The sequence below is a fragment of the Mytilus edulis genome, chromosome 4 (assembly GCF_963676685.1).
Source record: "Mytilus edulis chromosome 4, xbMytEdul2.2, whole genome shotgun sequence".
Lineage (NCBI taxonomy): Eukaryota > Metazoa > Mollusca > Bivalvia > Mytilida > Mytilidae > Mytilus > Mytilus edulis.
In genome coordinates, this window is record NC_092347.1 from 56742498 (window position 1) to 56768432 (window position 25935).

Sequence of the window (25935 nt, forward strand, 5' to 3'; positions counted from 1 at the left end):
ACAATTCTGGCATACCAATAATTGACATTTCTGACGCGAAATTTTCAATTGGCATTTATCCGTTTCAGATCCGTTCATCATCCGTTTTATCCGTTATACGTCCGGTAGAAGTCCGTTTCTCATTCGTTCAACATCCGTTTTATCCGTTAAACGTCCGGTAGAAGTCCGTTGGTGAATTTATCTTCCAGACCTCCAACGGATGTATAACGGACATGCACGTAACGGATACAAAACGGAAACGAAACGGACGAGTACCGTACAAAACGGACGCCTAACGGACGTTCAACGGAAATTTTACCCGTTGGATGTCCGTTCAAAGTTTTTGAACATGCTCAAAATTTTCCACCGGGCGTCGACGGATAAAACGTACGCTTAACGGACATGCAACGGATATGGACGGATGTCTAACGGATAACAACGGACGTCAAACGGACATGAACGGATTGAAAAAAAAATTATCCGTTAGGCGTCCGTTCGGGCTATCCGGTAACATAGGTGGATTCAGGGGGTGGGGAGCCTGGGGGCCCGGCCCCTCTCCTTTCGTTGGAAAAATTTGGTTGCTTATATAGGGAAACACTGAAGCATGACTGGAGTGGGCCCCTCCTTATGAAAAGTTCTGGATCCGCCACTTGGTAAGGTGTGACCGAGGCTTTTCTTGTGGAGAGTTGCCTCATTGGCAATTATATCACATCTTTTTTATGTTCGCTACACTCGGTGATATATTTTAAATTTTATATTGAATTACACTCCTTTCAAAATCGAGGGTCCGCCCATAAAGAGTACGTTTGAACTGTGCAGTATATCTGAGATAATTAATGCACACCTTTGCTGTGCATTATCCAAATTATAGCACAGTAAGAACAAAGAGATTTTACCCATGTCATGTGTTAAGTATCCATAGGACAGTATGACTCGCTTAAAATATGAAATGTTCATGTTCATTGAATCGCAAAGTATGGCTCAAATTCCTAATTTGGAATACATTTCCAATTGGAATACGTTTCCAAAAGAACATATATATAGTTTCAATTTGACATGAACACAACTTCATTGTAATTTAGGCTACACGGTTAACAAACAGACTAAACCTAGTATTGGACGGACGTGGTTTTATCTATTTGTCCCTTTCGGGATCCGGAATTTCTTTTTACGAATTTTCGGGTTGTCGGGATTTAATTTTTTTAAATTTGGGACCTCGCCGGGATTAAGGAATTTCGGCATCAGGACCCTCCGACTCCCCTCATAAATGGGGGCATGTTATCCAAACTATTTTGAAAGTGGGGCGAGTTGGCAGACCTTATTTCAGCGGAATTTTACCCTTTTTTATAAGTGGGGTGGTTTTTAAGAAAGTGGGCGATTTTAAAAAGTGGGGCGAGTTTGTGAAAAAGTGGGGCGATTAGGTTTGGGGCGATTTGTCGTTTACAATAACATATTTGGCGGGAGAGAAAAAGGCGGAGCATAAAAAGATGATACGATTAGTAACCTCCTTAGGTTATATTATTTACCTGTTCGCAAATAACTAGAAAAGAAGGCGGAACATGATTAAAAGTAAACACCTTAATAACAATGGAATTTGACGACACGTGTTTGTGTCAACATTATTTTGATGTGAACAGTTTAAAAACGGAGGAAGGCGTAAACTTGTGAAACATAGTGATGTTGATCTAATTGTTACCAGTTGGATGAAAATTTGTTGAGAAAGTATGTTGAAGAAAATGAAGACACTTAAATATATATGTATGTGATGCATGTTTTTAAAACAATATGCAAACAGTTAACTGACACTCTCAAAGAAAAAGTTTCTAATAACTTTAAGAATCTCACCATCAAGTTAGAATATGCCCGTGGCAACAATAGTGTAAACTGTAAAGCGAAACAGGGACTGTTTAATTCCTTCTTAGACTGGAAAGAAATTCAGCCCACCCAGAGGATCAACTCATATTTAGGCATCAGAATGAGACTTCAGTTCCAACAACCCAAACAGTCACACTCACAGAATCAGTCCCCTGGTCCTAAAGTCAAGGTAATGTATACATGGGCGTTTTTCAAACCTTAAAAAAATGGAAAATCAACTTGTCTAAAATTTAATTTCAAGAGTTATTTTGAATACCTCTATCAGGGGCGTAGCTAGGCATTCATTCAACTGTAGGCACAAATCGGCCGGGGTCTGGTCCAGGTCCAGGGCAGGCCCTGGTAGGGGATTCAGGGGGGCGAAGCCCCCTGACGGAAAACGGATTTCAGCGTTTTGGCTGCAAAATTTTATGCACAAAAATATTAAATTTTCTGGTCATTTAATCATGATAATTATAATATACATAATAAAAGTTCAAAAAATTATGAATGATTTATCATAACATCTGAATGGTGAATTAAATAACGCAGTACAATTGGAAAATCAAATATTAAAAAAAATATTTACAATATGTACTGCCAATCATAGATCCGCGCATCCCTTTTATTAAGCAGTACACCCTGTTTGGTATTTTCAAATCTATTCCGTTTTGATAGATATATACGTTTAACTTAATGGATAGTACATATTAACGATCCTTCATTAAAAAAAATTACGCACGTGCACGTAAACACTGATATTATACTATATAATAACACTATCCTTTTGGCTAGAAAGAAGACATCAACCATCAATATTTTGATTCTTTAACCTTCACCCTAGCCACACAAACACATACACACATAGTCGATGCCTAGTGCAAAAGTTCTGTTCTGTTCATACTAACGTAACAAAATTCAAGAAATTCGTATTTCTTTATATACCGCTCTACTGTAAAATCCCTACCTGCTTAGGAATTTGAATAATTGTGGTCATTACTCGTAGATCTGCGAGTACCCAAACCTCCTGGAAGCTAGTTGATAGATTTATTTCTAAACATCCAGTGTAAAATATTTATGCAAGTTTAGAACAAAAAAAAAACAACAAAAAAATTGATTATTTACAATAATTACAACATTTAACTTAGTCCTGTAATTGGTGTTTTGAAAATTCCATGCATTGGAAAATGAAGGATTATTGGATAGGAGCAGAAACTTTGCCTTTCAGTAGACCAACTACGGACTCCTCAAAGAGTGGCATTCTCTCTACATATAGGCATAAGATTGAATATCCCCATTCTGACCAGACGTGACTATGTCTTTATGCATCCTGCACAGCCAAACGGACGACCAACATTGGCAAGTCGGGTGAAGACAAAGTGAAAAGCTAGTTGAAAACTAACAACAACTAATTAAAAATGCATGTGTCTAAGTTGAGGTTCATTCAAGTTTTTGTTGATAGAATTGAAATGATCTGAACCAAAGTTCTAGTTTATAGTTTCTATATAAGGTACACACATAAAAACATTCATGAATTCTATCCAATATTCCATTCACTAAGGACGAGAGACTAGTGTACACATGACATTCGAGTTGTGACAACTTCACTGGAGTTCATCTACATATAACGTTGTTTATTATTTTTTTTAATGAAATAAAATATTTGTGAAAAAATTATGTGTAGGCACGTGCCTAAAGTGCCTAACGGCAGCTACGCCCCTGTCTATTATAGACCTGTTTGTAAACAAAAAGTGCAATTTTAAATACTCCTTAAAATGATATTTTTTTCATAATTTGAGTACTGTTTCGTAGGGGACTTTTGTCCCCTACGAATCTGCTTCTAAACACACATATGTTTGCAATTTTAAATGTTTCCTATAGACATTCAAGTTTGTTTACTTTATATACTAGGAAAATCTATTTTTTTTCTGAATTGGAGAACCATTTTTTATCGATAAAGATTAGACAGTACTTCACATATGAAGGTACAACTCGTGTTACGTAGTGGACATTTTGATGCATTTCGTAGGTGACAAATCCTTTTTGGTAGTGGACAAAAAGTTTCGTAGTTGACATCAACCCTATTCAATGTTAATAAAAACATAATAAAAATTACATGAAACTAACCCTTGGTATTTGCTTTGCACGAATATAATTGAAAAAAGAGTAAAAAAAGACTGCATGGTAGTGGTAGTGTCCCCTACGAAACGTTTTTCTCCCATACTTGTTTCGTAGGTGACCGTTTTGTAGGGACACACCTTCTGAAATTAAAAATCCTATGTTAAAAGCTGTTTATTATAATATATATAGATGTTGGCTCTAAACATACTTTTGAATTATTAAAGAACTTATATTAAGTAAAAATAACATTTATTTCTACATTTTTTTACGATATTTTAGAGTATGAATGTTAAACAGGCGGTCTAGGGACATGCCATTTTGGTTGTTTTGGACCATTCAGGAATCAATAAATTAGCAATCCCTTTAAAAAATTAACTGTTGGAACTTTCTTTGCTTAAAAATGTTAAATCTAATTTAATGTACTGACTGCACAAAAAATTACTTGCAAAGACCAAACACATTTTTTTTAAAGTGGATAGGACAAGAAAATACGTTTTTATTGAAAAACGCCCACATGTTACAGTAAATAGGTGAAATTATGAATTACATGTAATCACTAAAATTTAGGGATTACATGTAATTCCTGATGCGCTTAGTAAATACAATGTACATGTAATTCCTGAAACTACCCAGTTATTACCAGTTATTACTAATTTTAAAATGAATTTTTACAGCTATTTACTATAACCAGAGACATATAATACATTATATTATATATAATAATATTATTAATTCGTATATTTTAACAAATTTGATTCGTTTAGGGATAGTCACATGTTAAACTATATTTTCGAAGGTAGAGTGAAAACGGCGGATAGCAAAATGCATATTGACCAACAAAAAGCATATTGCACGGTTATTTTTAGAATATCTAAAAACCGATATACTTTGTGACGTCATGTAATGAATTTCAGGATATTGTTAAACGTTTTGAAACAAATGATATCTGTGATCGATTATTTGAAGAAAAATATCTTCAAATACATAAGATGTAAAAAAAAAAGTAAATGAAATAACAACTAATATGTTGTTGTTGTCAAGGAGACAATGTAATATCTATAAAATTCCAACAAACCTAAATGACGATTTGATACAAATATGGTCGGAAATTAATAATATAACAAATATAGCCTTTGTATGAGGTCAATACAGGATATATCCACTCAAAGAAGTATATTGACCTCGGACTTCGTCCTCAGTCAATATACTTCTTTCAGGTATCCTTGTATCGACCTCATACAAAGGCTATCTTTGTATAATATAGGGTTAACGTTATTGCATGAATATTGGGGAATATTGTTCAGAGTAGAATCTTATATTGCATGAGCTTGCGGGTGCAATATATACATGTATGTTCTACGAGTCTGGGACAATATTCCCCAATATTCATGCAATAACCCTTTTATTGTATAGCAATATAATATTTAAAAGTAAAAATTGGTTTAAACTAGATTTTGATGTTGATGACATCATGAATTTTTAAAGATTTATTGTACTAGTGCAATATTGGAATTTTTTGCACGCTAGTAACTTTTGGTTACTTTCTGTGGGAAATATTATATTGCTATACAATAATATATTGTATTATATGTCTCTGCTATAACTGGTGAAAACAAAATGTTTTCTTCCATTCTTGTAATACTTTAAGCAAATAATGCTCATCTACACAATACTTCTTATACTTCTTATACTTCTTTACAAGCAGAACCAAACACAATGAAAGTCCCAACTATGTACTGGCTTCCGAAGCTGCACAAAAAACCTTACAAATATAGATTTATTTCATCTTCCAGCCATTGTTCAACTACTAAATTGTCTGTTTTACTTACTAGTACACTTGGTACAATAAAAAACCTGATAATAAATTGTTCAAATAAGGCCTTTGAAAATAGTGGAATTAATTACTTTTGGAGTGTCAAAAACTCGTTGGAAGTACTTGATAAATTGCATGCATATATTGGTGATTTTGAATCTGTTCAAAGTTTTGATTTTTCTACCCTATATACCACTTTGCCTCATATTCTTATTAAGAAAAAATTCACATCCCTAATTAACTGGGCATTTAAAAAGTCGGAATGCGAGTACATATGTTCAAACTCTTTTAGATCATTTTTTAGTAGCAATAAACAAAAGAACTATGTCAATTGGACATGCTTTGATACTATTTATGCACTTGAATTTTTACTTGATAACATTTTTGTTCGCTTTGGAGATTCCGTATATCGTCAAGTTATTGGAATTCCAATGGGGACTAACTGTGCACCACTTATTGCGGACCTGTTTTTGTATTGTTATGAGTTACAATTTATGACTAAAATTAGCAAAGACCCATCAAAACAACATTTGATACAAAAATTTAACAATACTTTTAGATATTTGGATGATATATTGGCTCTAAATAATGACGACTTCAGTATGTATACTAAAGAAATTTATCCTGTAGAACTTACTTTAAATAAAGCTAATGATAACAATGACCACTGCCCTTTCCTCGATCTTGATATCTATATCATAAACGGGAAGCTTAATACAAAAATTTATGATAAAAGAGATGATTTTTCATTTCCTATTGTTAATTATCCATTTTTAGATGGTGACGTTCCCTTGTCACCATCTTATGGTGTTTATATATCTCAACTTGTACGATTCGCTCGTGTATGTAACAATGTATTAGATTTTAGCGAGAGAAATTTATGTATTACTGAAAAATTATTACACCAGGGTTTTCGATATCACAAACTGGTCAAAACATTTACTAAATTTTATCACCGGTATAAGGAAATAATTCGTAAATATAACTCAACATGCAGACATCTTATACGTTCAGGTATTTCACATCCAAAATTTTATGGAAATATTCTTTATAAAGCACAAAAATGTCAGTATTCTCCTCAGAAACTAACAAAACCTTTAAATAGACTTATTAAAAGGGGATATAGTTACGATACTGTTGTCAGGTCATTAAAGATTGCATATTTTGGCTTTAACATTGATTCACTGATAGGGTCTTTGCATCGGAACTAAACACATTTATTTCTAAAAAAACAGTTGTTGGCATGACACGGGTTATGTTCTTCTCATATATTTTATGATAGTATGATACTAAACCCCTAACGGGAGGGATTGTACCTGATATTCATATGATGAAGACATAATCTTTCAATCAGTTTAATTGAGGTCTGGAGCTGGCATGTCAGTTAACTGCTAGTAGTCTGTTGTTATTTATGTATTATTGTCATTTTATTTATTTTCTTTTGTTACATCTTTTGACATCAGACTCGGACTTCTCTTGAACTGAATTTTAATGTGCGTATTGTTATTGTTTTACTTTTCTACATTGGCTAGAGGTATAGGGGGAGGGTTGAGATCTCATAAACATGTTTAACCCCGCCGCAATTTTGCGCCTGTCCCAAGTCAGGAGCCTCTGGCCTTTGTTAGTCTTGTATGATTTTAAATTTTAGTTTCTTGTGTATAATTCGGAGTTTAGTATGACGTCCATTATCACTGTACTATTATGCATATTTTAGGGGCCAGCTGAAGGACACCTACGGGTGCGGGAATTCTCGCTACATTGAAGACCCATTGGTTGCCTTCGGCTGTTGTTTGCTCTATGGTCGGGTGGTTGTCGCTTTGACATATTCACCATTTCCTTTCTCAATTTTAATATTATGCAATTCAATAATATCAGTTTAAAAAATAAAACACAAACATATATGTAATGTACCCTTGCTAAATATATTAACATATTTGAAAATATCTAGTTGATATTTTTGGAAATGTTTCATTTGTGTGACACGTAATTAAACATTATAAAACATGTACTGTACATTTGCTATGCGAATAGATCTTTTTTAAAAACACATATGAAACTGTGTCACTGAGTGTCAATTAACTGAACTATCAAAGCAGTTTTAAGTTGTTTAGCGAGCAAATTTGATTTTAAAACTCACAAACTAACACAAACTATGATAAATCTAAAAACAAAAACAAGAATAACCTAAAAATTGCCAGAATCTGTTTAGGGATCATATATAGCTATCAAAGAGGTAACCTGATCTTGTATCTAAAAGATCTGCAAATGATTAGAACATTGTGAGCCAAGGCTCTGTGTTGAAGGCCTTACTTTGACCTATAATGGGTTATTTTTAAACGACCGCAAACATTTTTGCATTCGTATATTGGTATCACGCGCGTGCATCAGCGTTGTCCAAAGACAGATGGTTTCTGGATAATAAATTTAACTTTAGTATAAGTAAATAGAAATCAATAAAATGTTTATAACCACATAAGGAAGGTAACAATGGGTTTAATTTTTGGGGTTGTGGTCCCATCGGTTTTGGAATTGGGGGCCCAAAGGGGCCCAAAACATACATTTTTCTAGTTTCAGGACAACTAAAGTTGTGTACAGCATTAGAATTACTCTGAAATTATAACACAATGTTCATACCATTAAGTAGAAGATTGTGATTTATTTTAAGGGTTATGGGGCAAACAGTCTAGGAATTAAGGGCCAAAAAGCCAAAAACAAGCATTTTTAAAGTTTTTGGGACAATAACTTATGTTTAAGGGCATATGATACAGTTTTGATCCTGTATTTACATATTGATGAAATTTTCCATATAGACTATTTTTTATCTGATTAAATATATATGTTATCAAAAATATGCCTCCATGTGCTACTTTTTGAGTAAAATGAGGTTGAAATTTTGTATATTTGCTCAAAATTTGGATTTTTGATTGTATTTTCCTTTTCGAAAGAAAGACATAACTTTTTTGTTTTAAAAGATAAACTCAAATTGATTTTTGTGAAATAATATGTTATTTCTGTATTTTATAAGTATCCTAAAATTTTATACATTTTTTGTTCAGAAATAACTCATATTTATCAAATGTTCATGAATGTAGAAAAAAAACCATCATTTTTTGCTGTATATTTATCAAATTAAAAAAAATTGCACTATTTACATTTTCATGAAAATTGGCACATATAATCTTCTCGCTTAATCAAACCAAATGACATTTTTAAAAAGAGGGGTCCATGAACTCGTTTTCAAGTTAAATAAGTTTGAATGATAAAAATCAGTCGAAAACTGCATCTTTTCCCGATAGTTTGACATCGCGAAAATAACAATTTACGTTAGCAACTTCATTACCTCCCCTGTAACTGTATCTATGCCTTTAACTGTATTGATCTCTCTAACATTGTACCACAAGGTTCCATATAAATAGGGGAAGTCCTTGGGATCACCCTTCCCCTTCCTGTTTGAGAACTTGAAAAACGTCGAGATCCCCACCCCTAAACCATATATATTCATGTATTGGACAATATAACGAATTATTTACATTTACTATGGGCAGGTCAGTCAGACCTCCCTGTTGATCCCTGTAGTAGTGAACATTTGTCTGATTTGTGTCTCATAACTTTTGTACTATAGAACACAAAGTCAGTTTTCTTTCCAGGGAAACCAGTCCAGTCATACTATAACATGTTTGTGCTTAGTCAACTTGTACTACTAACAGTCAACTAAAACCAACGTTAACAACCAAGAAGAACAACTGCAATCATTGCAAACTTGTACCGCTGCAGACTCACAACAAAAAATATACATAGTTTATCGACAGGTTGTATGTATCCCCATGGGCACTGATTGTGCCCCTTTCATAGCAGACTTGTTTTTGTACTGTTGTGAATCACAGTTCAAGCTAAACTCAGTAAAGACCCGTCGAAATTGCATTTAATTGATAAATTCAACAACACTTACCGTTATCTTGATGATATTTTTTCGTTATATAATCAAGAATTTTCTCAATATACTGCTGAAATTTACCCCTAGGAACTTACTTTAAATAAATCAAATTTATTCGGTAAGGCCACACCAATTTGATCCCTTGTTCGACGGACCCGCCCGCACCTGTTTTTTTCAAAACAGAATTTTTTATTTTTTTCATATTCCCGCATCCGGAATTGTAATCATGTCCATTTCCCGCACCGTTTTTTTTTTTGTGTAAATATTATAAAAACAGTCCAGGCAATTACTGAAAACTGTAATATTACATTAAAATGTAATATTACACAAATCTGTAATGTTACAAAAAACTGTAATATAGGGTTTATATTACTGAAAGTTGTAATATAATAGTATTACTGAAAACTGTAATATAACGACAATATTACTAAAAACTGTAATATTACTGAAACTTGCTATCTTATCAAAAAATGTAATATAGTACTAATTCCCCTTTATCTCATGAAATATAACTTCCTGAGAGCATTTGAGTATCAAATTACATAGCCTATAAATAGTGCTGCAGGATTCAGTTCATCATTTACATTTGAGACAATGGAGGTACCAGAGAGGATAGAAAATGATGTGGAAATCTGTGAAAGTGAAGGTTAAGTAAAAAGTTTTCTTTTCTTTTCTCCAATTTAGAAAATTTTTCAAAGTATCTCAGTAATTTTTTCAAATTAAATAATATGTAAACTCTTCATTCTAATGATTTTTATTCTGGTGAAATGTCTATTAAAAGAGTGAAACGCTGTTCAAGTGATGCACCCTACAAATTAACAAGTGAAAATAATGGGAGATAACTGTGGTTATACTAGAATTTTTGTGAAAAATGAGAAATTTACATTATAATAATAATTAGAACAGGTAGAAATACTTCTTCAATATATTGAGGAGAATTATTGATGTTATGGTTAATTATTTGAATTGAGAGCAGTATTATTATAAGTTTATTAAATATTAAGTATAAGTTATACAATATATTTCTTTGTTTCATTTGAATGTTTTAATTGATAGTATGTATGTATATTAGAAAAACTTAAAATGTGTAAATTATGAAAATGTGTAAATTATGACAAACAAAAAATATGATTTATATTTGAATTTGTAAATACATTGCTATAGTATGTACTTTATAGCTAAGTATATAATCAATACATGCTATACTGAGTAACATTTCATGGTTTATTGTGTTATATAAGTGTTCCAAAAGTTTTCTTATTGCCAGTCAAAACAATTTTTTTAATGTCTTAATAGTATACAATGATGAATGCAGGGATAGCTGGTTTTGGAGCTTAAATTTTTTCAGGGTGCCTAGATTGATTCAATTCTATTTTTAGACTATTATATATTTTCTGTTGAAGATTTTATTTCACTTTTTAGTTTTAATTCAGAAATGTTTTTGAACTGTTTTTCATTTATTTATTATTGCAAAAATTGTAAATGGTAGGGTTACTTGTATTCTGAAATGTGATGTCAAATATGTATTCAGCATTTCCTCACATTGTATTTTGCACTATTTTAAACCATACAAAAAAAATCTGAATAAAAAATATTTGTAAAAAAATCATAGAAAAATAATTATTAAAAAAAATCAATAAGTTATTGGAAAACATAGGTGTTTACACATGATCAAATTCTCATCTGGTCACCTGAGTTTAAAAGATAATACTTCAATTTTTTAAAATAGTTAAAGTAAAGGCAGAAATGTGCTGATGTTGAGTGACCTGTCTACTTTTACTTATGAGCTAGATATTTACTTCCAGCCAATCTAATTTTGAGTTCAGAACATGAATTTTGTTAAACATTAAAATGTTGTAATCCTGAATATGCATTTAACTTGCTTTTGGATATCTAAGAGCCATTCATTCAGCAACCTGTGTTAGTATTTAAACACCTTCGGTTGTTTGTTCATATTGCTTGACCGGTATGAGTGTAATTTTGCAATACAGATTTGATTTAATCTGATTTTTTTATGTTAACTCGGACAAAGGAGGGATAGACTTGCTACAATTCCCTTTTTGTATTTTTTATTCATACTACTTTATTTATTGATTGATGCTTGCTTAACGTCCACTATACTACTTAATATGTTTACACAAGGAAACTGTGTGATAGATAATGAATGTTCCAATATATTAATCAGAGACGGATTAAGGGGGGCCCAGGGGGCCTGGGCACCCCTTTTTTTGAAAAAATGTGATTGCTTATATAGGGAATCACTGAAGTGTGACTGGAGCGGGCCCCCTCTTAGGTCAGTCAGTGGGTTCCCACTTATGAAAATTCCTGGATCCGCCACTGTTAATTTTGCATTTACATTGTCAGTAGCCTGGGATAGTTTACTACATAAAAAAATATCAGAAAGGAAATTATAAAAAGAGTCTTTAGAAATTTTAACTGTAAAGAGATGTAAGCTTATAAGATTAAATACAATTAAAGGAGCAATAAATTTAACAGAAGAATGAATATATATGATCACCAGAATGAGAACTGCCACATTGACAATTGTAGCATAATGTCTATTTGGCATATTAATTAAAAACAAAAAATGTGACCAATTTGAATCAGTAATACATGCAGCTGGGAGGAAGTACTGATACATGTATCTCATAAACTAAAAGATAATCATTACTGTTGAAATTAAATAAATTTACAATACATGTAAATGAATTATGAAGTAAAGACTACTGAGATTTTGCCGTCAAGATATTGAATTTCTATTGCATAATTTAAACTATTTTTTTATATTTAAATCTCAAATTATCACAGAAAGTTTGTGAAACAGTCTGTAAATGCAGCTAGCATTTTTAAAAGTAATGGGAATGTGGTAGGTGGTACAAACTAAGCCAGATGATAGAGAAATTTCTTAAACCACTTATCACTCAAAAACACTTTAAATACCATACCAGCTTCACAAATATATTTCCACAATCTCATCTCATGTTATCATCAGTAATTTGTTAGATATAAATTTGTGGTCACACTTTCTCAATTGATATTATAACCACATGTTGACTTTAACTAGAATAGACTTAATCAGAAAATTTTTACACATAAAAACTATTTTTCTGTTCTTCCAGCTTCATAATGTTTCAGTTTACTTATTGAAACAAAAAAACATTGAAACTTTTGATTTATTTTATCAATCAAAATAAAAATAATTAACTATACACATATGACTTATTAATAACAAGAACTTTCTTTAAAAAAGATATCCGACGTATTTCAATTTGAGTATCTGTTTAAAACTATCATTTCGATAACCTTCAGAAGCACAATGACTTAAGGTCCTCGTATCTTTCTATTCACATTCACCAAAACCCTTCGGAAATTTCACATGCGTAGGTGCATTCTAAAAGTCATGTACGTTCGTACAACAAAGTTTACATTAAAAATTATATAATTGTCATGGATGCAAAAGAGCTATTGGAGAAACAATTATTTTAATAAAAATATAAATCTTTGTAAGATCTAGTTCAAATATTTATAGTTTTTCACTTGCTTTCCATCACGATATAATTAACGAGACGTTTTTTCAAACACAACCAAATCACCCACCATGACAGCATTTTGTCCAATCACAGAAAGGATTTTCGAGCATGCGTATTCTGTTGCCATAGTTAAGAGTCCTTAAGTTCAAAGGGCACAAACCGAAACTGTACCGACTACGTCGTAAAAACATGTTAAAATTCCTGCTGTAAGAAATAAGACTCCATATTTTTGAACTTGCAGTCCTGGACAAGAAATTAGGCATTAGTGCTAAATGACTTAATGACAAGTAATATCTTATAAGGCAACCTACATTTTTTCCTCACCTGTCCCACAGGGTCAAGTGAGTTTGTCTCATAATTTGGTGTCCTTTGTCCTGATCCATTAACAAAAAATTCTCTCCTCTAAAACTACTGGGTCAAGTTAAACCAAACTTGTCCTGATTTATCTTTAGGGTATCTTGTTTAAAACGTGTATTCTATGACCCCTCCCTTCAACCAAGATGGCCACCATAGCTTCAATCAGAACATGGGGGTAAAATGCAGTTTTTTGGCTTATATCTTTGAAACTATATTTGCCTGCATGAAATTTCCAGACGCATAATACAACTCATTATTAGGTTTGTTACTCTGAATTGATAATTTCAAGGACTTTTTGCAGTTTTTGGTCATTATCTTGAATATTATAATATATAGAGAGAAACTGTAAACAGCAAAAATTTTCAGCCAAGTAAGATCTACAAATAAGTGAGCATGACCCCATAAGGAGTTACTGCCCTTTAAAGTCAATTTTTAAATTCATTGTAAATTTTTGTAATCTTATACCAAAATCTCCTCTGAAATTACTAGTCCTAATTAAGTCATCTTTGGGGTATTGAGTTTAAAAATATGTATCTGATGACCTGGCAAATTTCATTATCTCTAAGAAAGAGATGTCCACTATTATTTTTTGTCTATCTGATGAGTTAAGCCTTTTTCAACTGATTTTTATAGTTCGTTCTTATGTTGTACTGTTATACCACTGTCCCAGGTTAGGGGAGGGTTGGGATCCCGCTAACATGTTTAACACAGCCACATTATTTATGTATGTGCCTGTCCCTAGTCAGGAGCCTGTAATTCAGTGATTGTCGTTTGTTTATGTGTTACATATTTGTTTTTCGTTCCTTTTTTTACATCAATGAGGCCGTTAGTTTTCTCGCTTGAATTGTTTTACATTGTCTTATCGGGGCATTTTATAGTTGACTATATGCGGTATGGGCTTTGCTCATTGTTGAAGGCCGTACGGTGACCTATAATTGTTAATGTTTGTGTCATTTTGGTCTTTTGTGGATAGTTGTCTCATTGGCAATCATACCACATCTTCTTTTTTATATAACTGGAAATTTTTATAACTGTGGTTTTAACTACATCCTGGCATCTATCTTATTTTAGACACTCATGATAAGGTTAGGTTTTCACTTGCATTTAATATAATCATGAAACTGAAAACCCTGACCTTTTGATATATCTATAATACTTATTTCCCGCTTCTTTCATATAAAATGGGTGTCTCATCCCTACCTCTCAATACATATGTAGTAAGTGGACCCCCCAGGAAATGTATGTTTTGAAAGATGGATTATTTGCTGAAAATAAGAGAAAACAAAACATAGACCTATATATATTTAAAGAAAGATACATTCCCCTTTTTCTATCTTCTGTTAAAACAAGAAATTTAATGACAATTAAATAGCCCGATTAATTTATAGTTTCTCTTCATAGGTGATACAGAAAGAGAAGATCAAGGAATGCCTATCATTAAGGCCCCAGGTACTATACTGGAATACTTTTGTTCTTTTTGTTCTTTTTTTTATAATGTATTGTAAAATTATTATGTTGAATTATGTATGCCCCATTTGGGTAAAATAAGCATTTTACAGCTTGTTGTTCGATGTGAGCCAAGGTTCCCTGTTGAAGGCCGTACATAGACCTATAATGGTTTACTTTTATAAATATTTCTTGACAAAAATTCTGTATCAAAAAACTATGATGTGTCAAACGTTTATTTACTAGTCAAATTCAGACCTGTATAAAGCTTGAATATAATGTGTCCATTTTTGCTATTCCTGTTCAGAGTTAAACCTTTGCATTTGTATTCAGCTGGGCTCGGCTAAGCAGTATATATTAAAAAAAAACAGAAATAAAAGCAATATGGCTGAAAATGTATCTTCTTTAGAAATTACAAATATGCTTTGCTATTATCTTTAATAGAAAAAAAGAAGCGAAGAAATTCTAAAAATAAAGACCAAGAAGCTCCTTCAATTGTCCCAATTGACCATATTGCAACAGAAGACATCAATAGTGTAAGTATTTATATGAACTTAATGATCATCAAAGTTCTAACAGTAGTGTGCATTTTATTGTCTATTTCCATATCACTTTAAGACATAAGCCCAAATGTACAGCTACTTTGTACCTGTGGTCTTATTAGACATCATGTCAATGCCAATTACCCCAGACCATGTATCCTGCTGGGTTTGTTTATCTTAATTTCTGAACATCTAGTCACATGCATATCATTTTACTTATTAATATTATTTTCAGCCTTTATTTTATAATACAGTTATTAATATATACAAATGATTTCTAGCAAATATTGATATAGGAAAAGAACTTTTAATTTAATGTGAAAGTTGGATATCAGAAGTTAATATGAAAAAAAACAATCTATTAATAATTATATTAAATTTTTTGTTAATGTCAATACTGCAAAGGAATTAAGTTTTTATTAAATGATTTTTTTTGCACAGTAGCAAATATTACACACTTTTCAAAAGAGAATGACATAATTATGATATTGTCAAGTAATATTGCACAGGGTGAAAAGAAAAGGACACAGATTAACGATTGACACATTGTAATGTTTCAGAGAAAAAAAGAGGGATTGTCATTTGGAGGTGTAATTAAAAAAAATATGTTTGGTAATCAAATTGATCTTTTGATACAATTCATTTTGACAAGGGATCTTGAAATGACACCAAAAGCTGCACCATCTTACTGTACTTATAAAATGACATACTTTCTCTGTGTTTGTACAAATTGAATTACAAAAAGTTTTATGATAAAAACAACTGAAAATTTAGTGGTTTATTAAGTCAACATCTGGTTATAATAATGGAACTGTAAAGAAAGTGTGACCACATAATTTATCTATAACAGATTACTGATAACATGTTGAGATAAATTTGTAGAAATATATTAGTAAATCTGGCTTATGTCTTAGAGTGAAATGTAAAAGTATACCCTTCAGGTAAAAACTTAGGCTTATAAAATTTTTTTCTAGCCAAATGCGCTTTTGTCTGTACATGACTCATCAGTGACCAACTTATCAAAATAAATATAAGGCTTAAATAAAGTAGAATGTGGCAGTCAATTGTCACCAGCAAACTGATTTGATTAATAAAATTCTTTTTATCTTTTTATAATTTGAATACATTCCGGCGAAAAAAAAAGTTTCTCTAGTTCTTAGTAATTTATCCCTTTCCGCACCAATTGTATAAATAAATATCACTGTGGAGAGTGGATAAATATCCTATCGCAATCAATGCAGTGATAGAATATAAATATATATAAGGTAATTAATTTAATAGCTAAATATTTTGGTTCAATTTACTAATTCTTTGTAGGATAACACAAGAAACCAAATAAATGAAGATGTGACTGCAGAGGAAGGTAAGCAAATAAATAACCAGTATGTCAATCAGCTGATGATTTAGAATTAATAATTCAATCAGTTTTATATTTTTTACCCTCCAAATAATATAGTCTTCAGTCAACAAATGATAAAGACCATTGGGCTTGTATGTACTTTATATATACCCAATCAATCGTATGACACTTCAGATAAAACTGATAATGTTACAGATGATTATTCTCTCTCAAAAGTTGCTGACACATTAAAAATTCCTTCCCAGAATTGTAATCTTATTTCTGGCTTACATTTTCTGGCGTTTTAATAAGTTGAAATGTCAAAATAATGAGATTAATAGCATCAACCAATAGTGAATAGTTCAGTGAAAATACTGTTGTGCACTGAAACATGCCAAATTACAAGAAAAAATATAAAAAAATATTGAGTTATATTTGATAGACCTCAGTGATATTGTTTGCCTTAAATTAGTGGAGAATAAAGGCTTTTTCCTCTGGAGAAGAATCACAATTTGAAAAAAAAATGGCTTAAAATTATTCCCAAAAAGACAATTTTTTTCCCAAACAGTACTGTCTCAGTAGAAATTGTGCATGAATACAAACTGAAAAACACTCATTTGAACATTTTTCATGGCTAAAATGACTATATTTTCAGATTTTAGGGTCTATTTATGTATCATCACTGACAAAATGAAGTCTTATTTTAAAGCAGGGTTTGACTCTTGACAATGGCTCTGTAAATTGAAGTTTCAGTCAAGTTCATGGTTGATTTTAATTTTCCCAATTTGATGAAAATGACGCATATTTTCCCAATAAAAAAGGGTAGAGGTAGTTTTGAAAAAAGCCAACAATATCACTGGACCTGTATGAAATCAACAGATACTGAAGCAATTTAGCTGCAAAATGTAACGTCTTTAGAAATTAAAAATGTACTTTACTTCATTTTTAATAGCAAAAAAGAAACGAAGAAATACTAAAAAAAAAGATCAAAGAACTCTTTCCCATGACCATATAGACCAGGATGCATCACAAGACTTCCAAAATGTAAGTATTTTATATGAACTTAATCATTAACAGAGAACAGTAGCTTACATATTTCCAAATGTAGACTTTTCATAAGGTAAACTCTACATGTAAAGTGTGTTTACATTATTGTTAACCAGTTTATATAAATGAAGTCATAATGTTTGTATGTCCATATGCCATCCCGGGACCTTAATTTTGTTTATAAAATACCTATTCCCTATTCTTATATTTTGTATATATCAAAATAAAATAGTTTGCATATCATAAGTGTTCTAGCATTTATATGTTATTTCTCCTTCTGATCAAAATCAAATAATTTAATTTATTTATTCTTTGTAGGATTCAAATTCCCAATCAGATCACGATGTAACTGCAGAAAAAGGTAAGCACACATGTGTATTTAATGAATAACTATCAAAATATGTCATTTGATTGACCATTAAGACTAAACAGTTAAATCTAATTTCTTAAAATTTTTTTCTTTAAATAATAAATTCATTTTTTTTTTTATTAAACTGGTAAAAGATAAATTGCCATTCCCTAAAAAAAATGCTGACATTTTGGAAATTCCTAACCTTATTTCCTGTTTACAATTTTGTTTTGTTAGATGCATATGTCAATATAATGTGTTAATTAGCATCAACAGCTGGTGAACACCACTTGCTAAAATAAAAAGATAATAAGATTGATGATACATTTATAAATGTGGTTTTTAAAACCCACTAAAACCCACTTCCTTATTATATTTTATCTGCTTTAAGATGCTTATGATTGATTAATGCTTATATTGATATAAATGCTCAATCATTATATAAACTAAAAGAAATTAAATTGAAAATGAATAAGGATGAAATATATATGAACTTGTTATAAATTTATTCTTTCAGATACAGAAAAAACATGGGAGATAAACTCATATTATGCAGTTGCATTTGAGGATCGATGGTATCCTGGAGTGGTGACTGCCATCCAAGGAGACAACAAGGACTGGGCATCCATCAAATATATGCACCCTAGTGGTGAAAATTTTAAATGGCCCGGCAAAGAAGACTCTGCATTAGCACATATAAATGCAATGCTCTGCAGAGTCAATGTTAATATCTTGGCAAATGGTCGTTTATGGACAGTGTCCAATGTTGGCAAAATTGATAATTTATACAAAAGTCAATCAGAACTACAAATTGTTGAAATTGATTATCAATAGACTATGTTGTTACTGTTTATAACATGCATCAAATTCAATTTAAAGATCATTTCAAAGTGAATTGTCCTTTATATATCAAAGAGAATAAAAAATATTTGTTAAAGTATTTAAACAGGGTGTTTTTGCTAGATTCAAAGAATTATCCAAGGAGACAAAATATTTGGCTAACTTCCTCACCTAAAACACCTAAAATTCAATCAAAGCTTTTTGCTATTCATTATATCAAATTAAATCAAAAATAAAAACACATGTAATCTTTTCCATATTTTCCTTTGTATAAATTATCAATTTTGCCAATATTTGCCATAGTCAACAACATAACAGCCTTATAAAATAGGATGTATAATGCCATAAAGAGGTGGAAGATGAATTTCATTTTTTCATAACATGTACAGAACTTATTAGACCTAGTCTTCTTGTGAAGAATGTAATATATTTATTAATTAAATATATCGTTAACAGCATAAGTGAAATGTATAATGTAATAATTGTAAACTGTGTGCGATTGGTGACTAACATTATAATGTAATATTTCAAGATATTTAAAATGATAATTTTATAGAGGAGGTATGTTGTAAAATCTCTATTATTTTCAGTGCTACATTATTGTATTGTTTTCCATCTATCATTTTGTTATTTATATGTTTTGTTTTTGTTTTTTTTTATTTAGAAACAATCCTATATTGTTTGGATTTTAAAACTTATAAAAATTCTTATTCTTATTCTCTGAGGGTTCAAGAGTCATAGGCATGATAGGGTTTAATTTTGTATACAACACTTGTACATTGAACAAATAAATGACCAACCTTAAAACTTGTATTGGAATGAAAATGGAATTTTACAATAAGCAACATTTTTATTATCTTAGTAATAGCTTTAATCTATTACAGTATTGGTCCTTTAGATCAAACTAACAGCACTACCGTAATGAGATTCCAGTTCATATTTTCAATAGACAACTATTATATAAATTTAAAATGTACATTAGGAGATATGCAAGTAGAATAATTGTTTTAACTTTTAATTCCTACACAAGGTGAAGATTAAACCATATCTATCATTTGTTAGCTTTCAATGTTGAGTAAAAATGAACATAATAAATTCAATTTGATAATTTTGATATATTTGTTGTTGCTGTTTTACTGTTAAAATATATATATACTACACTATATGGAGAAACAAAAACAAACAAACCTAGAAACAAATTTGTTTTTCTGTAATGAAAAATTAATTTGTACCAACTAATGGGAGATAACCCCTACTTCCTTAAAATAAATGTTATATTACAGATTTGTGTAATATTACAGATTTGTGTAATATTACATTTTAATGTAATATTACAGTTTTCAGTAATTGCCTGGACTGAAAAAGATATCAACATTTGTTAAATCACAGTCTAACCTGTATATAACGATTTTAAACATAAAAGCACCCCACCACACTGTGTAAATATCTGTGAGAATATTTGTTTCAGCATGAAACCTGGAGTGCTCCGATAAAAAGTTATAACAGCGGGTATTTCCGTGAAGAACAAAAAATTGGTTTCTTTCCCCCTTACTTATATTCCCTATCAAAACATGTTCGTTGTTAGAATAAAGTACAAAGAACTTCTGAAGGATTTGCCTTCAACTGCAATTATATTGTATGCTGGCGAAACAAAACTATCCATAGCCGCTGCATGTTTATGCACCTGTCCTGATTGATTCAGGAGCATGTCGTTCAGCAGTTATCGTTTGTTGATGTTGTTCATTGGTATTTTCCCGTTTGGATATATAAATTAGATCGTTGGTTTTCCTGTTCGAATTGTGTACGCTAATAATTTTGGGATCCTTTATAGCTTGTTGTTTGGTCTGTATCAAAGCCCTGTGTAAAAGGCCGTACTTTGACCTGTGTTTGTTATTGTTATAATCAGGTTGAGAACAACCCTCCATCAGACAATAGTATGTCAGACAAGGGGTCATTTTACTGATGTAGAAAAGAGAATAGAAATGCCAAGAATTTGTATAGTTCTTCTATAAATCCTTTGAAAACTTAAAATTTTGTACTCAAAAAGAGGAGAGTTACATCATATTTTAAACAACTTTTTCTAAAGGAGGGGTCCACTTATTTTGAATAATATTAAACTGTTAATGTAAATGTGTTAATTTAACATGGTTAAAGTCCAGGAATATTACAAAATTATTGGACATGTAACATTGTTTTGACCATTTAATACCAGATAGATATATAGTTCTTTGAGAAAATATGAGCCCTTTTGTACAAACAAATATATTATAACTTATATTGATCCCTCATAAAACGTGTAAGAGGGATATTTATAACATTAAGGGGTTGCCCCCAAACTGATTATGACTTGGATGGAGAATTGTCTCATTGTCAGTCACACATATATAGACCAGATTTAATTATTTCTTGGTGAACAGGGAAAAAATACTTCAGAAATTAGAGAAATGTCAAAAGTACAAGTGATAAATCAAGTTTTAATATTGTCAAAACCTACTATTTTATGTTTACAAAAAAAAAAATTCAAAAATTTGCAAATTACATATTTTTTTATTAAAATTTTCAAATCGCTCGCTCGCCCCAAATTTTGGAGTCCAAAAATCCGTAGAACAAGAAATTAAATTGGTGTGGCCTAATGACTGCCCTTTCCTGGATTTAGATATTTTGGTTTACGAATTATCAATTTACGACAAAAGAGACGATTTTTCGTTCCCTATTGTTAATTTTCCATTTTTAGATGGTGATGTTCCTTTGGCACCATCTTACGGTGTTTATATTTCACAACTTGTTCGCTATGCCCGTGTCTGTTGTGACGTTTTTTATTTTAACGAACGCAACCTATGTATTACCGGTAAATTATTAAACTAGGGATATCGTTACCATAAATTACTAAAAACCTTTACTAAATTTTTCCATAGATATAAAGATTTGGTTTTGAAGTTTGGTTGTACATGTAGAAAACTTATTTCAAACAGGATATATAGCACATCCTCATTTTTACGGAAATGTTGTTATCCTTCCCAGGAAATTTAGAAATGATCCATGTAAACTTGTCGCTCCTTTAAATAAACTTATTCTAAAGGGTTACCTATTCAACACTAATAAGATCATGAATATTGTTTTTATTGGTATAAATATTGATTTTGTTATCAGTAAATTAAAAGCTAACTAAATATTACTAGTATGTTATATGCATATACATATTCATGGATCTACAATCTGTCGATACCTGTAAATTGGCATTGCACAAGGTCATGTTTTTCTCTGCTGTTTATGACGTCTTTACACTAAATCCATTGGATGTTGGATGTGTACGGATTGATAGTTTAGTCTTAGATGCATGATTTTTTTATTAGTTGTTAGTGGCTTTGAACTAGCTGTCAGAAAACTGCGAGTACTTTCAGATCTGTTCATTGTGTCTTTTTGTGTCGGGATGTATAAGTACCGGGCCAGGTCCACTTGTATTTTTGTTCATCTGATGAGTTAAGCCTTTTTCAACTGATTTTTATAGTTCGTTCTTATGTTGTACTGTTATACCACTGTCCCAGGTTAGGGGGAGGGTTGGGATCCCGCTAACATGTTTAACCCCGCCACATTATTTATATATGTGCCTGTCCCAAGTCAGGAGCCTGTAATTCAGTGGTTGTCGTTGGTTTATGTGTTACATAATTGTTTTTCGTTTATTTTTATGCCCCACCTACAATAGTAGAGGGGCATTATGTTTTCTGGTCTGTGCCTCCGTTTGTCCGTCTGTTCGTTTGTCCGTCTGTGCGTCCGTCTGTTCGCTTCAGGTTAAAGTTTTCGGTCAAGGAGTTTTTGAAGAAGTTGAAGTCCAATCAACTTGAAACTTAGTACACATGTTCCCCATGATATGATCTTTCTAATTTTAATGCCAAATTATAGTTTTGACCCCAATTTCATGGTCCACTGAACATAGAAAATGATAGTGCGAAGTTCAGGTTAAAGTTTTTGGTCAACGTAGTTTTTGATGAAGTTAAAGTTACATCAACTTGAAACTTAGTACACATGATCCCTATGATATGATCTTTCTAATTATAATTCCAAATTATAATTTTGACCCCAATTTCACGGTCCACTGAACATAGAAAATGATAGTGCGAGTGGGGCATCCGTGTACTACGGACACATTCTTGTTTTTGAGTTTTTTGGGATTTTAGCCAATAAAAAAATGTAGTTATCAGATCTTATTATTCAGATGTTATATTATTGACAGGAAATAATTTACTTTCAAGACTTACAGTTATATTAATACATAAATTTCCTGGCAAAATAATAAAAATATTTTACTTTTTCACTTTTTTCAGTTATTACCTAATGTGTCAGCCTGGAAGTTTAATAAAGCCAAGCTCCATACAAATGATGTTGGATGTGGTGTCAGCCTGGAAGTTCAATAAAGCCAAGCTCCATACAAATGATGTTGGATGTGGTGTCAGCCTGGAAGTTCAATAAGGCCAAGCTCCATACAAATGATGTTGGATGTGGTGTCAGCCTGGAAGTTCAATAAGGCCAAGCACCATACAAATGATGTTGGATAAGATAAGATAAGATAATTTTATTAACAAATCATGGTGCCCAAAATTTGAGCTTAATACAATCAAATGAATTACAAAATAAAGCACAGAAAATGATTAGAATGATTGAAGTACATTTAGACTATAAAAAAACATGAATACACATTCACACTAATTAACCTGATATAAACCAAGTTATTGACAAAACATAGTTATTATGGGTGCCACTGTGACCTGGAGAAATTACATAATCTTGATAGTTCTAAGTCTATGGGAGACAACTCCTGGACGATTTTATTACCTATATATCTATATATCTTTTTCTTCTTTTATTTTTTTTCAAACAACAATGATATTTTCTATGATTTTCTTTTGTTCTTCAAAAAGGGAATGCAAAAAATTAGATAAGTTTGAAACAAATCTTCAGATGAAAGAATCCAAATAAATTTCATTTCATCAGATAATCTTGAAAATTTGAAAATTTAGAATTTAAATTAGACAGATGTTGATATCTAGTGTCGGATGTAGTAAGGCAGTTGTACAGGAGAAAAAACTAGGAACAGGGTAGATAATGAAAAACTGGAACATTTTATTGATTACATACTGTCATCTAATATTATAAAGGATTTGCCTTATGGTACAAAGACCATGAAACTTTCTCTAGGAGAGATTGTTAAGTCCCAAACCTCATAAGAAGCTTAGCACCATCTTCACTGATAAGGCCAACTAAAATTAATTAGTAGATTTTCATCCAGATTTTTTAAAAAAATGGGGCAGGTGGGAGGATTTTATCTTTTTTATTTTATTTCATATGAAACAAGTGTGGACACAGATCAGTGTGGATAGTATGACTGAATGTTTGACAGTTTTTTCTGACAAAGAGAGTTTTTTTCCACAGGTTTCTTCATTAAATGTGTTGCACAATGACAGATATCCTGAGCCAAACACTAAACATGTGTTATTTAATTTAATATTCAGTTTTAATGTTCAAGACTGTCATTGAGGAGAACCTAATTGTATTGATTTTAATAATATTATGATAAAATTAGTTCCACATCTTTGATTTTGGATACATTTGTAGCGAGGAGAGGAATCCAATATGTTTCATTCCGCATTTTGATGTGATTTTTTGTATGGAAGATGGTATCTGAGAACATGCATGCATGGATTACTTATGTATCTTTGTGGTTGATCTTCGAATTCCCAGTACCATTAGTAAAATGTTTCATTTAAATGTCAAAATTGTTTCTCAAATTATAAAATATTTAATGGTTTTAAGTAATGACAATTCCTTGCATGATGCTTGGATGTAGATGAGCTAGAAAGTAAACAGAATCAATAATATATATACATATCTATAAGACTCACATTGACATTCAACATCCAGTCTTTACTAATAATTCTTTTTAATCATTTACTCTGAGTCTATTTTGACTATTATTTGAGACTGTATACTGACCTCCAGATGTCTTTCAATTACATTAAGTTTTGCATTGGACTGATTGCTGTTCATGTAATATCTGACAATGTGGCTTTGCTCATAGTTGAAGGCTGTACAGTGACCTTTGGTTGTACATTCAGTTTTGTGTTGGACTGATTGCTGTACATGTAATATCTGACAACGTGGAATGTGAGTAACAGCTATTGGCCAAAGTTCAAATAAATTGGATGTAAGCAATTATAGACCACCATACAGCCTCTTACAATGAGAAAACGCCCATAGCGGCATACTGCATAATCCACTGTAAACGAACATTTATAGCTGACTATGTGTAAGATATTGGCTTTACTCATAGTTGAAGGCTGTACAGTGACCTTTAGTTGTTAGTCTCTCTGTCATTTGGTCTCTTGTAGAGAGTTGTCTCGTTGGCAATCATACCACATCTCCTTTTTTATATGTACATTTATGTAACCTGTTCATAATGCGATACAACTTATATTGAAAAGATCTATTTAAAAAAAAGAGATGGTGATTATTTTTATAAGATTGATAGTCATGATAGTGTTACAACTGTATAAGGACTGAAATAAGATCAAATATATATATATATATTTCTGCTCAACAGTTTTATGATAAATCAGTTGCAGTAGGTTGTTTAAGTTAGCAGCATTATTAACATTGCATATCTTTTTGGGGTCTGCAATCAATATAATGCTGTAATTTGAATTTGATTCACAATAACTAATTTGAATCAGATAAATTTCGAAATATTTGACGTCCAAATGTAAAGTCTCACACAAATTGCATTGCACGTCAA

At 31.4% G+C, this 25935-nt stretch overlaps 2 protein-coding genes across 2 annotated transcripts; both read left to right on the plus strand.

Moving 5' to 3' along the window:
- The first annotated feature begins 1744 nt into the window (after positions 1–1744).
- Positions 1745–25935, plus strand: LOC139521449 (uncharacterized). Its single transcript, XM_071314923.1, has 2 exons — positions 1745–2023; positions 23471–25935. The coding sequence occupies exons 1-2, from the start codon at positions 1745–1747 to the stop codon at positions 23558–23560; spliced, it is 369 nt and encodes a 122-aa protein (XP_071171024.1). The 3' UTR covers positions 23561–25935.
- On the plus strand, positions 14990–20260 carry LOC139520014 (uncharacterized). The gene is made up of 6 exons (XM_071312382.1): positions 14990–15034; positions 15476–15567; positions 16891–16936; positions 17865–17956; positions 18278–18320; positions 18826–20260. Exons 1-6 carry the CDS (start codon positions 15013–15015, stop codon positions 19140–19142), a joined length of 612 nt encoding a protein of 203 aa, XP_071168483.1. The 5' UTR covers positions 14990–15012; the 3' UTR covers positions 19143–20260.

What these genes read in the sequence shown, in the direction of transcription:
- LOC139521449 (XM_071314923.1), top strand. Translation starts at nt 1,745, where the DNA reads ATGCATGTTTTTAAAACAATATGCAAACAGTTAACTGACACTCTCAAA. An exon ending in CCCCTGGTCCTAAAGTCAAG is followed by an intron (nt 2,024 to 23,470) that starts GTAATGTATACA and finishes CACTTTTTTCAG; the next exon opens with TTATTACCTAATGTGTCAGC.
- LOC139520014 (XM_071312382.1), top strand. Translation starts at nt 15,013, where the DNA reads ATGCCTATCATTAAGGCCCCAG. An exon ending in CAACAGAAGACATCAATAGT is followed by an intron (nt 15,568 to 16,890) that starts GTAAGTATTTAT and finishes AATTCTTTGTAG; the next exon opens with GATAACACAAGAAACCAAAT. An exon ending in CATCACAAGACTTCCAAAAT is followed by an intron (nt 17,957 to 18,277) that starts GTAAGTATTTTA and finishes TATTCTTTGTAG; the next exon opens with GATTCAAATTCCCAATCAGA.